The following is an 18,520-nucleotide window of genomic DNA, read 5'->3' as shown; positions in this document are numbered from 1 at the left end:
ACCGCCTTCGTTTGAAGCCTCACGTGGCTGCAAGTTTGTAGGAAAAACTACACTTCGGGGATCCCTGCGTTTGGGTTTTTTCCGCCTCGCTCTCTCGCTCCCTCCAACCCGCCCCGGGACGCGGGTCCCCGTGTCCCCGGGCACAGCGCGGACACCGAACGGCAGCCCCGGGGACTGGAGGGGGGACCGGGGCGGGGCGGGGGAGCTCAGCCCCGGCTCCGCCTCTGCCCCGGCGGGACGGGGCGGCAGGAGCTTGCAGGAGCCTCCTTCCTCCTCCTCCTCCTCCTCCTTGCTCCCTCCCCCGGCTGGCAGCGGCGGCTCTGCGCTGCCGGGACCGCCCGGGAGAGCGGACAAAGGCTGCGGGCGATGGAGCGCTGCGGCGGCTGAGCCGGCTCCGCGGGGCACATGGTGCGCGGCTGCAGCCCGGCGCTGCGCACCCGGGGGACACCATGGACCACTTCTTGGTGGAGGTGAGAAGGGGGTGGTGGGGCTTTCCTCCTCCTCTTCCTCCTTCTCCGGCGTGGGTCGCTTTGTGCAGCGGGAGCCGGTAGCAGAGCGGCGGGGGCTCCCGAAAAGTGTCTGTGTACATTGCCCGAGCTCCTCGGCTTGCAAGGGGGGGTTCTTCTTCCTCCTCCTCGTCCGGCTCCTGCTTGTCCTTCTCCGGCGCGTGGGAACAGGAACCGGCACCAAAGCAGCAAGGGGCTCCCGAAAAGTGTCTTGTGTGCATTGCCCGAGCTCCTCGGCTTGCACGGAGTTTTCCTTCTCCTCCTCCTCGTGTTCCTTCTCTTCCTCCGGTGTGGGTCGCTTTGTGGAGCCGGCAGCAGAGCAATAAGGGGCTCCCCAAAAGTCTCTTGTGTGCATCGCCCGAGCTCCTTGGCTTGCAGGGGTTTAGCAGGAGGGAGAGAGCCCCCCAAATCATCAGCGTTCTGGGGCTGCGAGCGGGGGCGGGACGCGGGGCCGCCGAGCTGGAGCGGGGGCTGCTCCGCTCTCCGCCGGGGAGGCGCTAATTGGCGCTCATTAGAGCGGGCAGGGGCTGGAGGAGCAGCTGCGTGACGGGGCTCCTCGCGGAAAGCCGGGCTGTGCGGGTTGCTGCCTGCCTTCCCTCCTGCCCCCGTCCCTGGGACGGTGTCTCGGGGGATGGAGGGGAGCTCCCTGCTCGGGGGATCCCTGCCTGAAACCCCGCCAGTATCGGTTTCTCCGCCTCGCACGGGCACATGAGGCTTCCAGTGAAGGAGGTTTCAGAAGCAGGGCTGTTGTAGGCAGTGTTTTTATTTAAGGTTGTTTATTAAGTGCGTGGTGTTAGGTATAGACAAAGATCTTCCCATCCAAAGTGCAGAGTGATGAGGTTCAAGTTTTGAAAGTGGTTTGAGTTTTACCATTATCTTGTGGATCTTGACAGCCTCACCGAGAGGAAACCAAAGCAAAGAGCCTTTGCTGCAGAGTGTATGTGAAAAATCAAAAGTTGGGTCCTCTTCTGGGTGTAAATTGGCTGAGTTTATACAGTGATATTTGATTAAATCAGTACATCCCACCTGGTTGATACAGCCTTATGACCATAAGGTGTGCAGTATTATTGCAGTGACTTCTGTGCATGTATTGTGCTTGTAGGTTGCTGGCAAAGCCTGCATCTGGGTCGTGACTTCTGGTGACAGACTGCGTGACTGCTTTAATCGCACCCCTTGTTGAAGCCGTTTCCCTGTCAGGGCTGTAAATACAGGCCAGGCATCTGTTTTACAGGACTGTGATTAAGCTGCAAAACTGTCCTTTGCCCTCATGAAATAACTTCCCTCGTGTTCTCGGTGCTGCTGTTGATGCTTCCACAAGAAAAAGAGGTGATCTGTTTACCAGAATAGTAATTAGTCAAATAAAAGAAGGTCATACACCTTGCTGCTTGTCAGCTTTTCATTTGTCAGACCACAAAACTTCTGTCAAGTGCAATAAGAAGGAAGAAATGCAGGATTAGCTTTCAAAAAGTCTGAGTTAAGTAGTAATATAGCTTTTATTTCTTTTTTTCCTCCCTGTAGAAAATGTAGCTCTCGCCTTTCCAAAGCTTGCAAGCTGTGAGCAATAAGTAGTGTTAGCCTAGCCTTGCAAAATTAATTTGAAGAGTCATTTGCTCTGACACAAAGTACTGTAGCGTGCCCTACATAAAGGTAAAGAAGAGAGTTAATGATTTTGACTCTCCTATTAGTCAAAATTACTTGCCCTGGGTGAAAAGCAAGTATATTTTGCCACTCCGTGTTAGTATTTCAGCATGTATTTATGTTAATTTGTGGTTACTCCATGCGGACTTTGATCTTTCTTAAGAACTCTTACTCCCTTTCAACATGTTGATATTACGTTAAAAGATCAGTAAATATAGCACCTTGACTTTAATCTGCATCCAGAGTCCCACCCATAAGTATAAACATTTTCCTTTTCTTACACTAGAGTGAATGTAAATTGTATGTAGGGAGTGTAATGCACAATAGCAGAAATGCACTGGGACCCGGCTACCACAGAAAAACGTCTGTTGAAGGCAGTGGGTCGAGCCACTAGCTGGGTAATTTAATTTGTGCGAGGCAGACATCCTGCAGCTGCTCTTTATGAAAATATTTGCTGACTTATCTGGGAGAATTATTGTTCTCGTTAAAATAAGTTGTAGTGTGCGGAAGAAAGAGGAAGCTGGATGAAAGGGGCAGGTAACAGCCCTGGTCTGCTCTGTTCTCATTTGGTGAGGATGTGAGTCCGCTGCTGTAGTTGTGTTTTGGGAGAAAAGCTGGTAGGTCAGAAGGACATATCCCGGTGCTTCATAGTGATCGTTCCTCAGCATTTCCTAGAAGCCCCTGTTCGCTGTGTTGGAGACAGGAGTGTCTTCAGGTCCAACTATTGTAGAAGAATACTGTGCAACTAAAAGGTGTTAGAGAAAAAACCCCTACACTACTACTTCTAACGTGTTTTTCAGTAGCTAGGTGCTGAATGTAACCTGCTCTTAGTATAGGATGGGACTCACTGGAACAAACTGAGTCAAGAGGGTGAGACGCTGCTGGAGAGTGCGGGAATCCATGCATCACGGAGAAGGCACTCTTCTTGGGACTTGCATGATAAATGCGATGCGGGATAACAGCAAGCTTCTACCAATCAGCTGATGCAGCCATCCTCCATGACTTAACAGCCTTTTGACTTCTGAATCTTGTTGCCGAATGTACCTCCTTTGCTGTTTCTTACTTGGCTTTTATTCTTCTAGAACAACAAGTGGTCGTATCTGTCCCTAGAGGAGCTTTGATCTCCCTATCCCAGTTGTCTAACTCACACAGTTAAAAAAATACTTGTTCTGAGTAAAGAATTAGGCTAGAAGAGTTGGTCCTGGAACCTCCCACCCCCCTCCCCCAAGTGCACTTATTGCTGGAAGATTATTAAAGTTGTATTCTAAATACAGAGATTTGGTTTTGGAGACTTTTGAAGACTTTTTCAGGCTATTGATTGATCTGTGTGCTGACTTGTGGTGCTTGAAAGAAGGTCAATGGTGGAATTGTTAACTTTTTCTATGTAGTTGCACAGTCATATTTTCATAGGTAAAGTGTTAAAACCTGTAGAAATCTCAGAGATCTATACTCAGAATTAAAAATACCTGTGTGTGCAATAGAGCTATTCGTCTATGTTGCTCAAAACAGCCTAAAAAAATTGTTCCCATATGTTTTACCAACAGCTAGGGTGCTTACAAGGGAGCAGTCTCCTTGTGGCAGCCAAGGTCAGACTTCTTTTTTTTCAATGAGAACACATTCCTCCTAAAAGGGAATGTATGCCATGAGGGAAGGACAAGAGTAATTTCAAGATGAGAAGGAAAAAGAGACTTTTGCACAAAACGGGCAGGAGAGGGAAGCTCAAATTGCCTCTTCAGCATCTGAAGTACTCATGTGGTGCTTACCAGGACAGCAAGGGGAAGAGAATGCAGAAGTTAATTTCAGCCTCCTTTTACGTGGGGAATCACTTTGCCCAATATGTATGGTGTGTTGTGCTGAACCATGGTCATTGTCCTTGCCACAGGAGAAGTTGCGGCAGTTGCTGGTACAGCTGAGCTCAGAAAGTGGTTGAAGTTGTGAGAGACTTTAGAAGGTCATATTTTCCAAAATAGCTCCTGGGGATTTTGCAGCACAATATGCATAGTGGTGGCTGTGGGGATTGAGTGTGTTTAGTTGCTGTTAACCTTTTGAAAGGATTTTCCCCCTTCCTTTAATTTCTACAACTGGAAGAGTAGGAAGGAGGGAGAACAACTGTCTCCTGCCTTCTGTCTAGCATGTCTGGGTAGATGATGTGGAAGGAGAGTGTTACAATATCATCATTATAGAGATCCTACTGATGTTTCTCTAACATTGCGTGGAGGTTTATTGGGACCTATGGGATAGCCTCCTTTGAGGCACAGCAGCTAGTCGTTTGTCCAGCATGCTTTTATTTTTACCAGTACTCCTGGTACCTTGAGTTCAAGATGATTTCCTTAATTTCTGCTTTCGGCAGTTGGAACATATTTGCTTCTGTACTCAGTTGTAAAGGCAGGGCTCCCAGCATGTGTCCTGAAGGAGCAAGTGTTGAACCTCCCTCTGTTGGAAGGGTGTGGAGCAAAAATCAATTCTGAGATTTTTGAACTCCACTTAAGGGGGCTGTCACAGATTGTATCTGCCAAGCCTGGAAGTTTGTATTTTGGATATATAGCTTGCAGTAAACTTTTCCTTGGTGCTCCTGTGCTGTGGCATTTGGAAGATTACTGCCTCCCAGCTTAGAGTCCTTCATGGAGACCTTTGAAAGGTTCATCGTTCCCTGCGACTGGATGAACTTGCCACTGCCAAGTTTCTGTTGTTAAAGTAAAAATCTGATGATGCTGATAAATGTCTGCACTGATATGCACGGGGCACAGCTTACGCCTTTAGGACTATCTTGGAGGTCTCTTGATTTATGTTAAAACCATTTTCCTGATAGCACAAGTATGCATTTTTATGTTCCAGCTTGTCAAGTAGATGTAGCTTACTCCAGCAAAGCTGCATTTCAGACTGGTGGGGCAAAACCATCATCCCATAAGCAGTGGCATAAAGGTTACATTTCTCAAGGACTTCTGGGTGCCAATGCTATGCCAAGCAGGAACAGTGCCTCTTTCAGCTGTTGACATTGGCTGCATTTTCTGAAGTTTCTGAGCTGTGACTCCTTCTCACATGTAGGTTTTTTAGAAGCTAATAGTTGTTTTGTCAACAATTGTTTTTGGGTTAATTAGGGAGCGCTATGTTTTGACTAGAAAACATTTTAAGAGGGCTTAGGAGTGCCTTACTGAGGTGGAAGGAAAACAATTTTAGCAGGTTTATTTCTGTAAATCAAGAGTGGTATTCGGCCCATCAGTAGCACATCATTGTAACTGCCTTCTGTAGTACCACATACTTCACATGTGCATTTCGTAAGATACATTTGTGCAACTGAAGCATAGTGGTCACAGGGCTGGAGCCTAGCAGCCCAGCTGGCACCATGAATATGCTAAAGTGACACAAGAACTCTCTTAAACCTGCAAAATATAACTATTGAAATTGGCAACAGAGGCTCTACCTTGTGCAAGGTCAGTTGGTGTTCTTTTAGGTATATACATTCAGGCTTCAACCAAAGGAGAGCTGTGCAACCCTCCACCATTACAGTAATGTTGGCTTCTTCCAAGTCTTTGCTTTTTCTTTTACCTTCTGGTGACCACTGAAATGGCTACTTTTTTTTTTAGTCTTTTCCCTAATAGTATGTTTTTGTCAGCCCTTTGTGTGTAAGCTGTTTTGCTCTAAGCAGATTTTTTTTTTTCTTTATACGTATTTTCATTTTGTGAACCCTGTGTATGGGTGTAAAAAAAGAAGCTGAAGAACTTCACAACTTGGTTTGGGAGCTGTTGCACAGCCTGCTTCCCAGTATAAGGGAGTTGTGTTTGGACATGTGGCCAATCCCAACTTGTCTTGAAACAGTGTGTTGCAGGCTTTTATTTTGTAAGAAATGCTCCACAGATTTTTTTCCATGATTCTGCAGAGGCAGGAGAGGACCACTTTGCAGGAGAGAGGGAAACGTAAAGGAAGCAGAGCTTGAGCTTTCTGTCTCGTGTGGAGATTTTAGTGTTCTTGTCCCATGAGTGACTGGAGAAACTGTTCAGCCTTTCAGTGCTGTTGTTGCCCAAGTGTGCTGCAAAAGATGGAAGGAAAAGTTTGGGGACCATCATCGATAATTGTGGTGTTGGTTGGCTTAGTTGCACCACATTGCACTTGTACTGTGGTGATTTTAGCCACATACTGATTTTCAGCTTGGTAAAGCAAATATAGTCTCATGATTTGGGTTTAGAAGATACCTCAAGGAAATTTGGTAGGTCCTTGGCCCTCTGTGTAGGTGCATATGTCTGTGTATTTATATCGCACCACTGTGTTTGCACAGAACAATCCAGCCCTAACCGCTATCAAGTGAATAATGTGCTTGGGTGTTTTTTCCTTTTTTCTTTTTTTTTTTTTTTTTCAGGGAAGTGAATATTGATGTGACTTCAAAAAGAAAATACTAGAAAGAGAAAAGTCTTTTTGTGTCTCTTGGGTGGGTGCAGCCTTGGTGGAAGGTTCCGCCGTCTCCTGCAAGGGGCAGGAGCAGGAGCTCCATTGCTTGCATTCCTAGCATGGTGACTGTGTGCCCACTGCAGTTCTGTAAGGAAGCATGTCCTCTGGGTAGTTGGATCTCACCAACCTTGTAGCCGCAGGGCCAGTTATTTTTCCTTACTGAATCACAGTCCCTAGTTGTGGTCTGAGCCAGGAACTTAGTTCTGGGTGGAGCCCTGGTAAAAGGGCAGAGGAGGTAAAAAGGCACTGTGAATTAGGGCTTTTGCTGAGGGGTGAAAAAAGAAGTACCAGCCGTAAGTCAGTAATTGTGGGTACTCTACAGGTTTTGCGACGTGACCTCGAAACGTGCTAGATTGATTTTAACTTCAGGCTTGTAGAAGAGAGTCATGGCTTAGGCGTTCCTGTTTCTCTTGATCTTCCCGTTGCTTATCATTATGTGCCATTTAAAACCACTAGTGAGACATGAAGGAGGATAGCTAGCTATTGGGACAACAGTTATAGGCAAGTTACCATTGTTCAGATGTTATTGGTACAAGTTTTACATGGTGCGGGGTTTTGTTCTTTGGGTTTTTTTGTTTTTTTTTTTTTTTTTTTTTAACTTGGGGTTTTCTAGGGTGTCCTCTGTATGTCTGAAATCTCAGCATTATCCCTTGGTCGTATTTACTGTAATTTTTTTACTGTTTTGGGCAACCCCCGATTAAGAAAGTTTCAGTGGATTATCCTTTTGGTTCAAAGTCCAGTAAGTAGCTCAAACACACCATTTTTTTTAAAGACAGAACTTTTCAAAGTTTGCATACCGAATAGGAGCTGGTATTAACTATCCTCCAGATCTGCATTGTGAAGTAAAACATATTCATGCTGAAGAAGAAATTACCATTTTGTTACATGGAAAATATGAGCATTATATTGGAAAAGTATGCCAGGAAAGGTTCCTTAGGACTGAAGGAATGAATGAATACTACTAATATTTCTAAATATACCTTTAAGAAGTGGGAGGATGTTGGGGGGTTAGCGTAGTGTCCGCTTCTAGACTCATTTTTGCAAAGTTAGTGATCAAGACTGTCATCTCGGGGAGGTCCAGATGTCGTTTATACTTGTTCCTGGTGTCAGCTGGACAGCCAGGTTGGGGGGTATCTGGCAGCTGTTCTGCAGGTTGTTGTTCCAGGGCATCGCGACTGGCTGGACACTTTCCCACTGCAAAAGAGTAAATGACCAGGGAAGGCTGCTGAGTTGTTTCAGCTGTAAACGTGTTACTCTTGTGCTAGTTTTATGGGTAAATGTGTTACAAATGCTCACTTTCTGTTTAGGTGCTATTGTCCTTTGTGGCCTAGTGATTGTTCTTCAGTCTTGCCTGAAAAACCCTTCTTATTTGGCAGAAAATTTAGAGGGTTGGGATTTTTTTCATTGACATATCATATGTGAGTGATGTTGGCCAAACTTGATAATGTATGTTTTTTCTTATTGAATACAATGCCTTGCTAGGAACAGACCTGGCTTGGATTCATATTTGAAGCATGAAAGGAATTGGTTTTACTGACCAAAGTTAGCATTTCCCTTTTGTGTAAACTCTTCTGTAAAATGGTTTAACATACAGTTTTTAGATGAGATCTTGCATTTTTCCTCATAAGCAATTCTGTGCTTAGGTTTTTTTTGCTAAGAAGGAGCTGCCACAGTCAGCAACTGGAAAAAAAAAATGGCTGGAGTGTTCCTTTTTTTTTTTTTTTTTTTTTTTTAAGGTTTTGAGGAAATCTTTACACTTTACTATTTCTTTTTTTTTAATTTTTTTTTAATTTTTTTTTTTATTGGAGGAAGTCTTCAGAACTGAAAGGTGATGGTCACTTAGGCTTTTCTGGACTTGCAGTGAAAATTCAGATCTAATACATCTCAAGCTGGATTTCTTATGTGCCTTGGTGGCCCTGCTTCCAGTGCATAAATTCAAGTGCATTGCAACAAAGCCTAAACGTGGAAGCCCTTCTGAGATTAATGGCATGTTGACGGAAAACATCTGGGAAGACAGACTTTATCAATCTCCTATACCGTCCAGTAGTCAGCCAGGCTTCAGAGTTGAATAGGGTTCCTGTGTGTGTATGTTAATACATTTTAGCAAATACCTGAGTTGCTTTACAGGGGCAGTTTTGCCTGGTTTATGATATCAGACTTGCTTTTCTTTGGAAGTTTGTCATCTTCATCTCGTGAAGAGCCTTGCTAGAGATTTTTGAATTAATATTAAGCAAAGGTGAATATTGAAGAAATCAATATTCTTTATAACCTATCTCTTAGGTGGGTTAAATCTTTCTGTGAATTATTTTGAGTTTTGGTTTTGTTTTGTTCCAAATGAGTGAAAGAGGAAGGAACAGAGGGGAGGTCAGCAGCAGACTTCAGGAGCTGAACTGTGCCTTTACACATGGCCCTGGCTGATGGGCATGCACAGGGTGGACAGCTGTGTTGAAGGACTCGAGAAATAAAAGATGGGCACTTTGAGTTAGTGTTGTCTCGTCTTGTATATTTTTGCGAAACTATGCATAATCCTTAATTATAGGCCAGTGATACACAAGTGTGTTAATATAAGTCTCTGTTTTGTTTTGGAGAATGCCCTCGTGGGAGGGGCTGTAAGGATATCTTAGCAGAGGGAAACGTTTGGTTGTTGCTTTTTTCCCCTGAGGGCCTAGCTACATTCCCATCCTGAGCAGGCTTACTAAAGGGTTTTTCCTCGTGGTACATCTGCCTTTATACTGGACTAGTTATTAAAAGTACTGAAGGTATTTTTGGTTGTTTCTTACATTCTTAGCAACTTGACGTGGTTATGCTGGCAGAATGGCACCCTGCTGCACAAGCCTGCCATTGTGGTCTCAAAGTCAGGATTGATTTTGGTGCCTTGGGTAGAGACCTGAGGCTAAAATGGTTGATGAGCGCTTGCTGCCATTAACTCCAGCTGGAATTACAAAGGTATTTCTGAAAGTTATCATCAAAGTTAACACCCCAAACATCTTGGTCCTCTTTCTCTTACAGACCTTCAAAAGACTTTAGAAAACTTGTTTTGATGAACATTCCAGCATATAGAGAAAGCATTTCTGTAGTTCTTGAAATGCTGTTGGACTGTGAAAGTGGTACTACTGGCGAAGACTTGCGTGGCTTTGATGTTACACACTGCATGCATCTATTCTTCTTCTTGAGCTTGCTAACAGAAATGTAGGATTTCTCAGGAAAGATTCTCACGCCTGCCCTTTGCATTTGCCTGGGTTTGGGGACAAGAGATAAGAGAAGTTTATTCCTTGGTTTGCGAAGGTATTGATGTTTATTGCGTTAACGGAAATGGATTACTTGGTTCTGTTTTTAGTTGCTGTTGTTTAGCATGCCATTAAAATGTTTACTCAGATGAAGTTAAATATATTTGTCAAGAGAATAGATTGTTTTTCTTATGAAGTTGTTTATCCTGAGGAAAAGTCAAATCCCTTTGTTTAATGTACCCCTCTCGTTTACAGAAGCAGTGGAGATAATTTCTATTTGACCATTTTAGTGGGTCAAAAAACAACTGTGTATCTTGGTTAGGGTATATTTTTATTTGCTTCAGAAAGGAGCCAAGTTGGCAGGACACTGGAGTTCACATCAGGACAAGGACTAGACACTGATTCTGTAGGTCAGACTTCTTGCTTTGTTGGTTGTCTCCTTGGATCTCTTCTCCTTATTAAATATAGACTGTGGGCTTGTGATTAGGGTTTATCTCCTCATTACATTTCTGTGGTGATGGGTATGAAGGATAGGTTGGGTTGGTGCATGCAAACAGTTAGTATATTCCCTAGAAGAAAATAAGAGCAGCGTTTACAGCTGGGCTTTGAAGGGTGGCATTTCCTGCTGCTTTTCAGACTGTGTACCATGAGGAGCGCTCAATGAAGTGAGCTCTTTGTTGTTGAAACTCCCGGAGTCAAATTCGGTTGTGTGATACTCGATAAGCTATCTTCAGGAATAAACAAATGCAGCCAATCTGTGTTAGAAAATATAACTTGTTCAGCAGCCCCTCCTCCCTCCCCTCCAGTTCCATTTCTAATACTTTGCGCACCAAATCGGAGAAGTCTTAACAGATGACAGATGGGATTTTGGCATAAAGTTGCACAGTGCTTGCAGCAAAAGGCTGATTGTCCATTTTGTATTAGTTTTGAGAGTCTCTACTCCTAATTTCCGTGTTTCTATTGCCATCATTTTGCTTTGGTGTTTCAGTACCTTAAATTACTACAGCCCTGGTGCTGTAGTAAACTCCTTGGATTTTTTTGTACAAAGGCCGTGAATAAATATAAATGCAGTGTAATTAAATACTTGTGTTAAACTTCTACTGTATAGTTACACCTTTGTTAGTAGGATGCCCTTGTACCATGCAGTTAAGGTAGACATCCCATCAGTAGCTGGTGGAGGATCAAAGGTGGTACCCAGATCTGTGCATTTTCTTGTAAGCGTCCAATGGTCTTTCATCAGTGGCTTGTTCTTAGCAGTCCTACCTGAGTGCAAAGGAAAAATATTGAGTTGTAGATACCTTCTTCTTTAGGTAATGATTCAGTATGTACTGCATTCCAGGTGCTTCTGGAGTCAGTCAAATATAAGCTGTACGCTTGAATTTTTATTTTTTTTTGTACTTGTGTGTTGCTTACAGAAATACTTATTTTTATTGTTTTCAAATATTTGATTTGAATAGCACACAGCTGCTTTGTGCACTCAGAGAGGCTACAAAAGCTTTGCTGTTTTCCTGGGATTTTTTTCTGCTGGTAGGCAGCATGAGCTGCAGCTGTCCAGGAGCACAGAGATGTTCCTCCCACTTCGCATGTAGGCAGGAGTCGTCTCTCATTAGGGAAGAATAGTAGGTGCAAGTTAATCAGTGTCTAAATTGAAGGGACAAGAAGGGCTCAAGCCAATAAAGGTCCGGACACCTGCAGCAACAGATCATGGATGCTGCTGCTGTGAGGGTTGCCTGAGGCGCTCCTGGTGAAAGAGAGGAGAGGAGCTGGCTTCAGGCTTTGAGCACTGATACTTTAGCAGGACAGCTTCTCAAAGGGGTCTCCTTGTCAGACAGAAGAAGGATGGCTGACAATTACTACTTTGAAATGCATAAATTAAGCTTTTTTTTCTTTGGGTTTTTTTTTTTTTTTGGCTTTGCAATTCTTGTCAAAGTTGGAGAATAATCTTCTGTTGCTCTCCTGAGGCCAGCTGGAGGTTTCCTAGCTGTAGATTTTGAGTGTTTGTTTTTTTTTGGTTGGGTCTCTGGTATTATAAATGCCAACGTTTTTTAAAGTCTTGCTTTTTAGGATTGTATTTTAAAATATTTTTTTTGGCAGTATTGAGCAATGATGTGCTTCTGGATAGTTTCATATAGGCTTATTGGAGAAATCTGGGGTTATTCTCAAGGAAGCTGCAGTAATTTATATTCTAAAAACAGGACTTGGAAATTTAGTACTACTCTGCCAGTAGCAATGTTATTGTAGTAAAACCTGCCCTTTTTAGTTTTATCAACACTGAAATGGCTACTTTAATTTTGTTGTCGTGTGATCATCTTTTCCCCCGATTTTGTTCTGGATGCGGTACCACAGTAGCTGGTAATCAGCAAGTGGCTCTTTCTCTCCAGAAAAGAAGTAGTGGTACTACTGCTTGCTTTTTAGGAAACAGCTGGAGTTCTATCAGATCTTTGTAATTGTTAGAAAAGAGAGAAATTTCAAGAGATCTTTCACATGACGAGAGCTTTACCTGAGACTGCTGGAGGGAGCTGGTGCTTGGGACCATCATGAAGTCCACTCTTTACATCTTCACCCATGGAATGGCCTGGGAACACCTGGAAGCTAGGATGCTCCTTGTGTGTGCTTTTAAAAACAAAGAAACTATGTCAATAAACTCAAAGCTGTAGCTGTCTAAGCTACTACCCCTTTTGTGGGTGCGTATATTGATTTAGCTTGCTGATATTTTATTGTACTCCAGCTGCAATGCTGTGTGCTGTTGTTTCCTTTCCCTAAATACTAACAAAGAAAAGAGGAGTGGCGGGAATAATACCTTGTACTCTTTGCTGGTACAGTTCTAAGTATGATATTTGTACCTTCTTCTTGTGGTATCCTGTTGTTCCTTGCTAATGCTGACGTTACCTAACATGCTTGTGTACTGCATGTGCTTTTTCCTGTTTCTTAAATTTAAGTAAGTTGTTTGCTGAAGCTGGAGGAATGCCTGCATAGGAGAAAACATATGACAAAAGTTGCTTTGGCATTATTTAAAAGCAAAACAAAAAAAACAGTTAGTTTGTATAGCTGCTCCCTCTTTCTAGTTTTCGTAGCTGGAATTAACTGAAACAGTAAAAAATTTTGCATTTTGTTTGTTTATTTTTTTCAGTGACCTGGAAATTTTGTTGACAGCTCAAAAGCCATACTGAGTAAAAATAACAAAAACATCTGAAAATCTAAGCCAAAAGCTTAGATTCCCTACTGGAAAGGTGGTTTGTTGAGGAGAAAAAATAAGTTCAGAAGTGGTAACCATTAGTGGCTATAAATAGAGAGTTACTCATTTAGGCTCTCGGATGGATAAAAGAGAGAGGTTGTTCCAGTTTTTCATCTTTACCATGTGGTAAAAAGTAAGGTATGACATGCCTTGCTGTTTTTTAGATAGTTTTAAAAATAGCTGCACTTGTGCTATTTTCTGCTCAAAGAAAGGTTTTCAAGTATACTTGCACAAATGGCAAAACCCCCTTGGCCCCAGTCTAAAATAAATACATGAATTTATGAATCATTTTACTTTTAATAAGTTGTGTTCCCAGCAGGGCAGTGTCTCTGTTCTGTCCGTACATTTACAGTTCAGGTAAAATGCTGGATTTTGTTCTAAACCAATATCTGTAATTCTGTAAGCAGCATGGAAACTGTACGGAGTAGCCAATGTGTATCTAGTGGGTCAGTAGGTCTTTTGGAAAGTAGGATCAGTAGGTTTTCCATGTCTTTTGGAAAATAAAACTTAGTTTGCAACCTTGTGAAGGAGCAGGTTGATTTTCTTCCTTAAGGTCACCTGCTGTGGCAGTGAGGAGGACACCACAGACCACGCAGTAATGCACTAAGACTGCCCTGGGGCCCCTGGAAGGACCCTGAAGTTTGCAGGGGCTCCTCACAGGGTTTGGGAGCAGCTTCGGAGGGGAGTCAAGTTTTCCTAGTCTCCAGGTGCTGGGATTCACCTTTTCCAGAGGCATGCCTTGCGCAGTCTGTGTTGTTGGGTGTCTGGTACTCTGTACGGTTCTGATCCCACAAATTACATTTTTAGTTTACAGTCTTTGTTTAAAGCAGCAGCTCCATTTTACACTTAGCTCTGTGTTTCAGTGTAATTAGGTGAGGAACTAGGAGCTTGCATGAATAACTAAATAATAATTAACCTCTCTGACTTCACTGGTGCAGAACTAGGACCTTCATCTTCAGACCTTGATTTCTTCTGTTGTGACATTGATTGACCAAGCATTGACACTTGTTGTGTCTTCCTTTCCTTTTAATGCCAAATGCATTTGTGGATGTGTTACACTTCTCGAGCTCCTTTGGAAAGTAACAATGAAGATGCAATGCTCTTGGGCTTATCCCATGCCAGAGGTTTCGTTTTGAGTGTCCTGCCCGTTGTGGCTCCATATGGCACAGCTGTCCAGCAGCTGAGAGGGCTGTTACAAAGATCTCTTTAGATCCGTGTGTAATGCAGGTGGGCTAAATGTTCCTGATCGTGAGGTTTGCTTCTCTTATCAGAAAACACTGGCACTTTCCAAACAAGTGGCTGTGATAGTGGCTTCTGGCTGGTGAAGGAAAGGCATGCGGGTTTGTAGGTTTAAAGGTGAAGAGGAGTTTTAGAGTTTTGGTGATCTACAGCTAAGCTATGTGATCATGGCTAAAGATAACAAACCCAAAACAAGCAGTGGGAGAAAGTGTTGTGGCTTGGGTTTCTAAAATTTGGTGCCTTGACTTGCATAATATCATGATGTATAATTTTTTCCGTGGAGGTTTAGTTCCTGATGTTGCTCTACTTTAAATAAGTAAAGAGACCTTGATTCAGTGAGGTTGGTAATTCTAGGATGGGGGACACAGTTCCACCTGAATTAGAGAAGAGTCGTAATGTATTTAAAATTAAGCATGTTCTGAAATACCTTGTGGTTTTGGTTTCTAGTTGGGTACGACTCACTTGGCTTCTTACATATCACAGTCCAAGCTTGCCCTGGGAAAGTTAATGAACATCTAGGGAAAGAGGTCCCTGCCTGTGGCAAGGGGTGTTGATCTAGGTGATCTTTAAAGGTCCCTTCCAACCCAAAAGTCCCTTTGGTGACTGTGAACACTGTCCCTTGTTGGGACTCAGGAAGTCCCCCAAACTCCACTTAACAGTAAACTGGTAAAAATGACTGAAATCTGGTAGGCAACTACTACTGATCTCAGTACAAATTATGTTTCAGCAGTAGTGACCATGGTTCAAGCATAGCTTCCACAAAGTTACTCTCATACTTCCGAAAGTGCACACTGAAGTGCCTTTCTTCATTGTTGCTGTAACTCTCAAATGAGTATCAGTGGGTGAAACAGCCCTGCATGCAGCCTTGGCCCCCTTTTGCCCAACAGCGCTGGTGCAGCCCCGCAGCCATGTCCGTACTGTCAAGGACAAGGGCCAGAAGTCTCTGCCACAATCAGGTCTCTGTGCTCTCTGCACAGATGTGGCTTTGTTAATAAATGACTTGTCTAACTTACTACCGTTTTTTAATCTCTCTCTGGATCATTGTTACTTGATTTATACATTGACTATAGAGCTGTTTTTATTGCAGACATGTTCCTGGAAAGCTAAATATGAGGGGATTTCTTTTTTTTTTTTTTTTTTTTAAATGGACCCATCAAGCCATCTCTGTACTAATGCTGCACGTGGCATGCGTTGAGGGAAGAACATTTACCACCAGTCACTTTTGTAGTGGAGATACTCAGAACTGACTCTGAAGTTCTGTAGGGGATCTTTGGATTTTTTAAAAGCTGACATTTAGAGATAATTAACTTTGGAATAGTGCAAATATTACTACCGTATTGGCCTACAAAACAGTGAATCTCAGTGATTCTTTATTTAACAGAAAGGAAGCAGGGCAATATTCAAAGTTGGGAGTAAAGGGGGAGGGTGTCTTGTAATTCCTGCCTCTGCTGAAGAAATTGAATTGCATTATTACTGGATACGGGTAATTACATGATGGCGTATGTCCTTCAGGAACCAGATGATATCTTGAGAGCTGCTTTAGACTCAAGTTGGAGGCATTGTGTGGAAAATAGACTTAAAGAATTGGACATTGCTTTCTCCTTGAAATGAGCAGGAAGCAACAGTGTATGATTTTACACATGACTCATTATTGTGTAAAGGAAAGCAGCAACACAGTTTTAAAGGGTAGGTAGTGTTCGTTGCCTGTGGCACAGCACTGTGCGTGTTAGTCACACGGCTACATCATGAACGACAGGTGTGGATGTGTGTGCATGCTGAGTGATTCATGAGCAGCCCAAGCCTGTTCTTGAATACTCGAGAATCAACTTGCTAGGAAAAATTTCTGCTGGAAACTTATTTTTTGCAACAGAAGGACCATTGATTGTAATCAAGTTTTATTTCATAAATGTGTCCATAAATTATTTTTAGACAAAAAATAAATGGATACAGTTTTATCTGAGGGAGAGACTTGAACAGCATACTGGAGTAAATGAACCACAACTTTTTGCAAATTGGCTGAAGTTGTGTACTACCTCTGGATGTTGGATGTGTTTGAAATGGATCTTAATGTGATCTTGAGGAACTAAAATGAAGCACGTGTCTCCATACTTCTAGCTGTGACCTGGACTTTGTAGTTGACCTGCACAAATGGGATCTTGCTTATGTCACTCTGAGGTGGAGACTTAACTCCTAGAAGAAGAACACATCGTGAAAGAATGCATATATCTGAAAATATAGATGGAAGTTCCGACAGTCATATCTGTGCATAAACAAACGTGCTTATGGTTATCTGAAGATCACAAAAACAATGACCAAAAACGTGACCAAAACAGTATTGTATAGGTGCTCTCTTCAAAAGATCTCAGTTCAATGATAAACATGCTACCAGAGTTTATCTGTGCTCATTGTGTGTGTGGACAGCTAGAATAATGGTGAGAATACAGTTGTTTTTTCAAAACAAAGACAAGTGGATACTTGAAACAACAGGGAAGTTGTAGTAAGACCAGCCCATGAGCAAGTGGAAAGGTGATGTCATGTGAATGCTGTTGTTGGATTGGATGATTTAAACTGTGTTGCTGGATCTGCCAGAGGCTTATAGCACCAACAAGTAATTCAGTCTGTGCTTGTCTTGGTTCTCTAGTTGCAAAATACTACAGGATTTTCCGTTTTAAACTTTTCCTCTTTTCTCAGGTAGAGAGGTGTAGTGCATAAGGCTCTCACCCTCCCTGGGCCCTTGCACTGATACAAATAACAGACCTGCCACCCATGCTAAGCAAGAGGCTAAGTTCTGGCTGACCACCTTGGTGAAGGAGCAGGCGTGTAGTTCTTGCATTTTGCAGTATTTTCCACTGCATACTTGAAAGTAGGGTGGAGCTTCAAGGACTCAAAATTAATTTCCTTAGGAGTCAGGAAATCTCTGTTCCTTCATTCATGCAGAATGAAATATGTTATAGGCTGCATAAGGGGTAAAAGGCAGTATGTGCAATAAGCAGAAAGTTACTGTTCCATTTTGAGTTTGACTTGATTGAAAAGAAAATTGGTTGTGTTTAAGGCCAAGTCAAAGTTTGTAGCACAAAGTTGTAATACAAAGTTGTCAGTGGGTGAACCTTTTGCTACTGCAACATTATTTGCAGTAAAGCATAAGGGGTTTTTCATAATTAGTACTGCCTCAGCATTAAGGAGAGCCGCAGGGGCACCAGCTTCATCAGAGCTGTCATGTGAGGTTGGGTTTTCTGGTAGTCATGAGCAAGATACTTCTCAGTTGTTCTGTTGCTCCAAGATTAACGATAATGGGCTGGGTTTTTTTATTTTTGAAGAGTTAAAATACCATTTTTGCTAAAGCAGCCTGAATAATTAGTAACATGCTGAAAAACATTCACTGTTTTTGAGATGACACTGTCAAGAATAATTCAGTAGGGACAGGCAGCCCTCCAGGTGGCCAAGTTTGAGCTTTTTTCCCAAAGGAGGTCTGGGCTGAGAAAGCACTTGTTCATTCTTGGATGTGCATCACGTTCACATCAGCTGAAATGAAGCACGTGCTCTTTCAGGCTAAGGAGGCTTTCCTGAATTCTCTTCTGTTCTACAGTAATTTGCCCATATAATGCTGCTCTTTGCACAGTTCCACGCTTCAGCATTTGTGGAAAAGTTGTTTTTCAACAGTGTTTAGGTAATTTCATTTTACTTAAGAGTTATTAAAAAAAAACACGACCCAAAGCCGGCAAATAGCTGTTTTGTTGACTCACAGTGTAGTAATATGAAGAGAGACTTTATTACAGTATGAAAAGCAGTAAAAGATACTGGCTGTGTTTAGGCAAAGGAAGACATTTATATTTGTTTTGGGCTTGTGTTCTTTAGCGTCATAAAAATCTGATTATAAGTAAGTAAGGTTAAATATGTTTTAATAGCACTATGTTAAGTAGTCATGGAAAATTCCCAGTAGAAGGTTGTGCAGGCATTTGAATACTATGAAGTCCAGATACTTTGGGGTTGATTTTCCTCTCCCCTCTCCTCTCTTTGTACTCTTTTATTACTTAAGAAAAAGCACCTCTCTGGGCAGCGAAGAGTCAGTAATGCTGCATTTTGAGTACTACATTTGGATTTTAATTTAGGAACCCTGCTAATTTGACTTGAATTTACTGTGCAGTCACCTCCTTTATAAATAATTGAAAGCACCATTCTTGTGATGGCAAGTGTTGTAAAATCCTCCCAGGTTTCACCGGCTGAGGAACTGC

At 42.7% G+C, this 18,520-nt stretch overlaps 1 protein-coding gene across 1 annotated transcript in view; it reads left to right on the top strand.

Moving 5' to 3' along the window:
* The first annotated feature begins 290 nt into the window (after positions 1 to 290).
* The window catches only part of MYO10 (myosin X), a 165,032-nt gene continuing 146,802 nt past the window's right edge, over positions 291 to 18,520 (top strand). Inside the window, exon 1 of the mRNA XM_054057324.1 lies at positions 291 to 470. Within this exon, the coding sequence (XP_053913299.1) occupies positions 450 to 470 (21 nt within the window). The 5' untranslated portion in view covers positions 291 to 449. The remainder of the gene's footprint in view (positions 471 to 18,520) is intronic.

This window comes from Cuculus canorus, chromosome 2 (genome assembly GCF_017976375.1).
Source record: "Cuculus canorus isolate bCucCan1 chromosome 2, bCucCan1.pri, whole genome shotgun sequence".
In the NCBI taxonomy this organism is placed as follows: domain Eukaryota; kingdom Metazoa; phylum Chordata; class Aves; order Cuculiformes; family Cuculidae; genus Cuculus; species Cuculus canorus.
Note: the sequence above shows the minus strand (reverse complement) of the source record. Positions and strands in the feature narration are given on the sequence as shown.